Raw genomic sequence first — 7,513 nt, 5'->3', positions numbered from 1 at the left:
GCGCCAGGTGTTTGACGCCATCCACGGCCTGTCCCACCCGGGCACGAAGGCCAGCCAGAGGTTGGTCGCCGACAAGTTTGTCTGGCATGGCCTCCGGAAGGCCGTCCGCGGCTGGACCAGGACGTGCCTCGCGTGCCAGCGCGCGAAGGTGCATCGGCACACCCAGGCCCCATTGGCCCCGTTCACGGTGCCGGAACAAACGTTCGACCACGTACACGTGGACCTGGTGGGACCTCTGCCCCCCTCGTGGGGTTTCACCCATGTCCTGACGATGGTGGACCGCACGACCCGGTGGCCGGAGGCCGTGCCTTTGGCGGCGACGACGGTGGCGGACGTCGCACAGGCGTTCATCGCCACCTGGGTCGCCCGGTTTGGCGCCCCCTCGGACATATCGTCCGACCGCGGCCCCCAGTTCACCTCGGAGCTCTGGGGGGCGGTCGCGCGGGGGCTCGGGGTCCAGCTGCACCGAACCACGGCCTACCACCCCCAGGCCAACGGCCTGTGCGAGCGGTTCCACCGCTCGTTGAAGGCCGCGCTCCGGGCCACCCTCCGCGACGGCGGCTGGGTCGACAGGCTCCCCTGGGTCCTGCTTGGCCTCCGGACGGCGCCCAAGGACGACCTGCGCGCATCCGCGGCGGAGTTGGCCACCTTGGTCTTCACCAAGGCGGCCCGAACCCCTCCGAGGGGTAGGCGTGGCCGCGGGATATACACCGGGCGCGCAGCCCGGAGCGCGCCAGTGCTACAGTGAGCTCTTTTAATAAACTCTTAAACTCACCGCGTTGTCCGCTTCCTTCTTGTTGTGCAAGCAAGGGCGCGTTGCACCGCGCTTCAACACGGTCCAAACTGACTGCATTGTCCAAACTGCGTGATTAAAGGTGTTTCTCATGACAGCCTTTTCATCCTCAGAGCAGACATCACAATGTTTTGTTTCTCGTTCAAGTGGAGATATTTGCTGGAAAAGATTGTATGTGTGTTTGTGGGTTTGAATGTGGTTTTTATAATATTTATATTCACGATTACAAACGTCGCAATACTTTGTAATCACCATATTTATATAGTAAAACTTTACTTCAAAGAAAAAAATTTGATGAAAATCTCGTTGTAATTTATATACTTTTTCGTTTAAAATAAAATTTTCTTGATGAAAATCTTGTTGAAAACCACTTATTTTAGTTAGTCCCTTTGAAGGAGACCGTTTAAGGTTAAAGACCTTATTTTTCAATTTTTTTTAAAAATTCATCATCCTTGTCTTTTGTAATTCCTGTGAATAAAATGGCCCCAATATTTCTTCTCCATTTAAATCATATTATTTGTAAGTCCAAGGAACTGTGTATCCATGACATCAATGGTTTTTTTAAGTTCATTAGTCCATCTCTTTGTATAACCTTTATCAAAATAGCTTTTCCATCTGTATATTCTTACAATATTACCAACTTTGAACTTTGGATTCCTCAAATGGATCTCCTTTTCATATTATAATTACCTCCGCCACCGAAGGTGGATGGAGGTTATGTTTTCACCCCTGTCTGTATGTGTTTGTTACTTGCAAAATCGAAGATTTTTCAAATATATTGGTCGGTTGCGTTTGTTATTCTGTCTGTTTGTCACCGGCCTACAGGTCACAATTCTAAACCGATCGTCACCAAACTTCACTAAGTTGTAGATGTCGTCACAATTGAGAAGCCTATTGATTTTGAGGTCAAAGGTCATCTGGAGGTCAAATTTCTAAAATGACCATTTTTAATCCGATTGACTTGAAAATTGAACAGCATTTGTATAGTGTCACTAAATTGGAAAATCAACTATATTTGAGGTCAAAAGGTCAACTCAAGGTCAAACTTCCAAAATCATCCATTTTCATCTGAAAAACCGTCAATTTTCATCCGATTGACTTGGGAATTGAACAGCATTTGGACATTGAATCACTGAATAGGAAAGCCAACTATTTTTGAGGTCAAAATGTTTATATATTTTGAAAAATGTTATTTTCCCAACGGGTAAAAAATAATTCATTTATATATTTGGAAAACGTCATCTAATTTTTAGAGGCGTTTTTAGAAACTATGTTTTATCCTGAGTTTTAGGTTTAATTTTAATCCATTATTTTATATATTATATATATCTTATGTTGATATTTCCCTGAAAATGAATCGTGAACAGCAAATAACATCAATCCATGAAACATTACCCTAATTTTATCAATCTCTTCCGTTGTAAGGAAAGGAACATCCTCAATATCATAAACACCAAAAGCAGTGTGAAAGTCTTCTTTAAATAAATGTTTGACTTCATCAGAAAAATTAATATTCATTTCCCTTATTGTCCCCCGTCGCACCGCGGAGCGAAAGGTGGACTATGGTTTTCCCCTCCGTCCGTGCATGCGTGTGTGCGTGCGTGCATAAGCAAAGGGCCGAATTCTAATTTGGTGTGCGGGTGCAACCCACGTCAACATCCAAGATGGCCGCCGCCATGTATGTCTGATGTCATGAATGTCTGAACCTTGTGAGTGCAATATCTTGAAAAATAAGCGAAGTACCAACTTCTTATCTGGTGTGTGGGTGTATCTAGGCATACGTAAGAACGGTATTGAAAATTGGGTCGCCACGTCAAAATCCAAGATGGCCGCCGCCATGTATGTCTGAACCTTGTGAGCGAAATATTTTGAAAAATAAGCGAAGTACCAACTTCTTATCTGGTGTGTGGGTGTATCTAGGCATACGTAAGAACGGTATTGAAAATTGGGTCGCCACGTCAAAATCCAAGATGACCGCCACCATATATATATATGTCTGAACCTTGAGGGAAATATCTTGAAAAATAAACGAACTACTAACTTCTAATCTGGTGTGTGTATCTACGCATAAGGAAGAACGCTATTGAATATTGGGTCGCCACGTCAAAATCCAAGATGGCCGCCTTGCGTCTTCCACTTTGTCAACTCGCATCACTTCACCGACGGGGGAGCTAGGCGTAACGCTTGTTAATCTTGTAAAGTAATTCATTTTAAATGTAATTTTGAAAGTTATATTCCTTTTTATATATATATATTTTTCATCAGATATTACAATTATCTGATGTATTATATTATAATTATAATATTATATATTATATTTAAAAAAATAAAATAAAAAAATATATATTATAATTAGAGGATAATCACAAAATATACATCGTTTATCGGCTTAATGTTTAATCTGTGTTTAACAAGCGTTACGCCTAGGTCCCCCGTCGGTGAAGTGATGAGTTGACAAAGTGGAAGACGCAAAGCGGCCATCTTGGCGTTTGACGTGGCGACCCAATTTTCAATATCGTTCTTCCTTATGCGTAGATACACCCACACACCAGATTAGGAGTTGGTACTTCGCTTATTTTTCAAGATATTCCGCTCACAAGGTTCAGATACATGAACGGACGGAGGGACGCACACACGGACGGAGGGGAAAACCATAGTCCCCCTTTCGCTCCGCGGTGCGCCGGGGCACAAAAAAAAAATCAAAAAAAATCGGGGTCTTAGAGGGAGGCGAACCCCAAAATAGGTATTTGCTTTTTTCCTTACAAACTACACACACAACTTCGATGAAACTTCACCACAACCTTCAACATCCATGATGTACCAGTTTGTTCACGGCATCAAAAGAGCGGGCCCTTAGGGGAGTTGCGGAGGGGGGCGGGGGGGGGGGGAGGGTTACCTTGGGCACGCATGCGCCAAACCAACATCCGCAAAACTGACACCTGCACCGAACCAACGCATCCGCCAAACCAACACATGCTTGGTCATAGGCATTTTTTGTTTGTTTAAAGTCTTATGATTATGTGAGCACGAGTCTACATGCTGCCCTGTCTTCTAGCAACCATTGAAATTGGTTTAAAATACCTTTAGTCTGTGCAGTACACTGTTTATTCTACCAGGTGAGCACCAGTGGTATTGCCCCTATGGTTAATAAAGTTGCAAAGCAAGAATGAAACCTCACACGAGTGAAATTTTATTTGATAGAATGGCACAAGAGGAAACCAGAGGCAAGCATATGAGCATTTTACCATGTCAGCAGTAAAGCCTTTGACGGTGCACAGAATTGGAGGATCCACAGACTACACACTCCACCAAGCCTGTGCTCAAGATTACAGGATCAAATTTGAAGTCGGATGCTATAAAGCCGATCACCCAGAACAAATCAGCACAGCAGAAATAATTCCCCCTCCGCCTCCCACCCACCCACCACGAAAAGCTAATGCTTCGAGAAGCATGAGTGCACCAATCCCAGTTTGCAAAGCGTCCCAATATTGAGGAAGAAAAACGTCTCCATCCCAAAGAAAATATGCCACCTGGAATTTCACAGAGTAAAAATGAATGAGCTTTTCTTATTTTGGAATACTCAAGCTCAGTAAGTCGAACTATCTTTTGTTCCACATCAATCATCTCATCCCCAAATGATAAAACTCCCCGTACTGCACGTGCCACAAACACAAAATGACATGCAGAGATAGCCATGAACTCGCATGATGCACGCTTTAACACAATTACAAGAATACACTGATTTCTCCTCCACCGTAACAAAAAGAAATCAAAAACAAACAACAACAAAAACCAATGAGTGAGTGAGCAATCCCACTGCACATCACTCATCACCACAGGTGTCTTTATGCTTCCTCTTCATCTCATCAAAATCAAAATCCAAGCCGGTCATCCTCTTGTATATGTCTTTGATGTCTTGGCAGGTGCTTTCAAAGTGTGTGGTGGCATCATAGCTCTTCGAGACAAAGATCTGCAAACACATTGGTCACGTATCGACTCATACTTAAAGGATAAGTGATGTCCTTTACGATATTGACGTGTCAAGTAGTTTCAAGCATAATAACCGATTGTTGCTTAACAAAGGGGATAGTGTGATCTTTGCAATATGATGGAAGGGTTTCAGTGAACAAATTCTACTTGGTCTTAGGAAAAAAAAAAAAAAAAATGCAGGATTGTAATTAAAGGTCGATCATGAAAAATAAAATAAAACTCGAGTCAAGTCGATGGTGCGCCATCGCAAATCCCCACGCGTCCCACCTAAAGCAAAGTTGAAAGATGGCAAAAAGTTCCACCAGGAATGACCCAATTTCAAATTTTGTTTGAATTATTCTTTCCCATTTTAAACCGTGACATGAATGAACTGAGGGTCAATTCCAAAAAGACAATTACATATTGCATGTGTCACCCAATGTTGATTGCGTATAAAAGTTTCATTCAAAATATGCCCGTAATTGCATTTTTTGGTATTTGACCTTTTGACCCTGCCGCAGGGGCAGAGACAAAAATGAAACTAATCCTGCACCTTCCTGCCATGTGTTGATCACAACTATCAAGTTTGGTGAATTTTGCACAGCCATTTAGGAGATGGTGTGATGGACAGGTCAGTAGACAGACATACGCCGATTACAATATCCCCAGTTTTTTTCAAAACGTGTGTGGATAAATATTGAAGGAGACCGCATACATGCAAGGCCCTACTCACCTGGCTTTCCTTCCCCAAATCCGTAGGCTCATACAAGTCACTTATGGATACAAACCTGCATTGGATGAAGAGGGGAGGGAGAGATGGGTTGGTGTGAGCAATTTCAGATTTAGTAAATCAGACAAAACAAAGAATCAGTTCTTTACAAGGTTTGTTCAAAATTATGTAATTTTACAGTCGTGGCCAAAAATATTGACACCCTTGCACTTTTTTCAAATACCTCACAATTTTCTCTAAAAATAAGTTGAAATTGACAAAATTATTTGGTCTCAACAATTCTTTATTTCACTGTTAATATTACAGGACCTTTGTTTTTGTTTCAGAACTTAATATACCCTTTTAAGAAAATAAAAAGAAATGGCATTGGCAAAATTATTGACACCCGAGACTTAATATTAGGTAGCACAGAATTTGGACAAAATAACTGCAGTCAAGCACTTCCTATAGCCTTGAATGAGCTTCCTACACCTATCTACTGGCAGTTTGGCCCACTCTTCTTGTGCAAACTGCTCCAGTTCTCCAAGATTTGAAGGGTGCCTTCTCCCAACTGCTGTTTTCAGATCTCCCCACAGGTGTTCAATGGGATTTAGATCTGGACTCATTGCTGCCCACTTCAGAACAGTCCAGTGTTTTATCTTGAACCATTCTTGGGTGCTTTTTGAAGTGTGTTTGGGGTCATTGTCCTGCTGATTCATTTTGGGATTGTCCATGACCTTCGACGGAGATACAGCATTCTGACACTGGATTGAACATTGAGCTCCAAAATACCTTGGTAATCTCCTGATTTTATGATGCCATGCACACATTCAAGGCACCCAGTGCGAGGCAGCACAGCAACCCCAAAACATCACTGAACCTCCTCCATGTTTGACTGTAGGGAAGGTGTTCTTTTCTTTGAAGGCTTCATTTTGTTTTCTGTAAACATAGAGATGTGCTTTAACAAAAAGCTCTAATTTGGTCTCGTCTGTCTACAGGACATTCTCCCAGAAGGATTTTGACTTGTTCAGGTGTGTTTTGGCAAACTGCAGTCAGGCTTTCTAATGTCTCTATCTCAGCCTGGTTCTCCTACCAGAGAACCCCCTTTCATCGAGTTGGCAATGGATGGTGCGAGTTGAAACTGTCGTACCTTGTGTTTGAAGGTCAGCTTGAATCTGTTTGGCAGTTGATCGAGGTGCTTTCTCCAACATTCGAACAATCCTTCGCCGCAATCTACGATCAAGTTTTATCTTGTGGCCACGCCCAGGGAGGTTGGCTACAGTGCCATGGGCCTTAAACTTCCTGATAGAATTGCGTACAGTGGACACAAACATCATGGTCTCTTGAGATGGACTTGTAGCCTTGAGATTGTCCCTGCTTGGCTACAATCTTGTGCCTGACCTCCTCAGACAATTCTCTGGTTTTCTTTCTTTTCTCCATGTTCATTGCAGTACACACAGTGACACAAAACAGCAGAATGACTCCTTTTCTCCATTCAAACTGGTTGAATGAGTGATTTTTATATTGCAGGGACCTGCAACTCACCATAGGTGAGTTTAATTCCAAAGTAAAGGAGAATCACCTGCTTGAGATCAAATTATTTCTCACAACTTCGAAAAGGTGCCAATAATATTGTAAGGGCCATTTTAGGATTTGTGTGGAATAAGCCAAGATTTCGTAATTTTTTCAGCTTTTTTGTTTTGTTCCACTGCAAACCAAAGAAATACTCACTCACTCACCGCAGGCAGGTTGGTGGTCTTTCTGTCTTCTACTGACTCCTCTCTGGCCTTGCTCCCCCAGCTCTCTCTGTGCTCTGTCCCCCAAATATTCCTACAGGTCGCACAAGATCTGCCAGCAACCCTCTTATGGTTAAATTGCCAAAATCTAGGCTCTCTGCTCACCTTCACTCTTTCATTCCCCTTTTTCCCCACCTCTGGAACAAACTCCCCCACTCCCTTCAATCCCACTCCTCCCTCCAGGTCTTTAAATCAGCTGTTCACCACCATCTCTTATCTTCCCCCATCCAAAACCTTGATCTTTTC

At 43.0% G+C, this 7,513-nt stretch overlaps 1 protein-coding gene across 1 annotated transcript in view; it reads right to left on the bottom strand.

Annotated features, from left to right (window-relative positions):
* Window positions 1-3,960: 3,960 nt before the first annotated feature.
* Window positions 3,961-7,513, bottom strand: part of LOC137439416 (rab GDP dissociation inhibitor beta) — a 75,897-nt gene continuing 72,344 nt past the window's right edge. The window contains exons 10-11 of the mRNA XM_078768180.1: window positions 5,496-5,550; window positions 3,961-4,763 (exon numbers count right to left, since the gene is read on the bottom strand). Of these exons, the coding sequence (XP_078624306.1) occupies window positions 4,617-4,763; window positions 5,496-5,550 (202 nt within the window). The 3' untranslated portion in view covers window positions 3,961-4,616. The remainder of the gene's footprint in view (window positions 4,764-5,495; window positions 5,551-7,513) is intronic.

This window comes from Myxine glutinosa, chromosome 1, assembly GCF_964187855.1.
Source record: "Myxine glutinosa chromosome 1, kmMyxGlut1.1, whole genome shotgun sequence".
NCBI lineage: Eukaryota > Metazoa > Chordata > Myxini > Myxiniformes > Myxinidae > Myxine > Myxine glutinosa.
The sequence above is the reverse complement of the archived record's forward strand: the minus strand, read 5'-3'. Positions and strand labels throughout refer to the sequence as shown.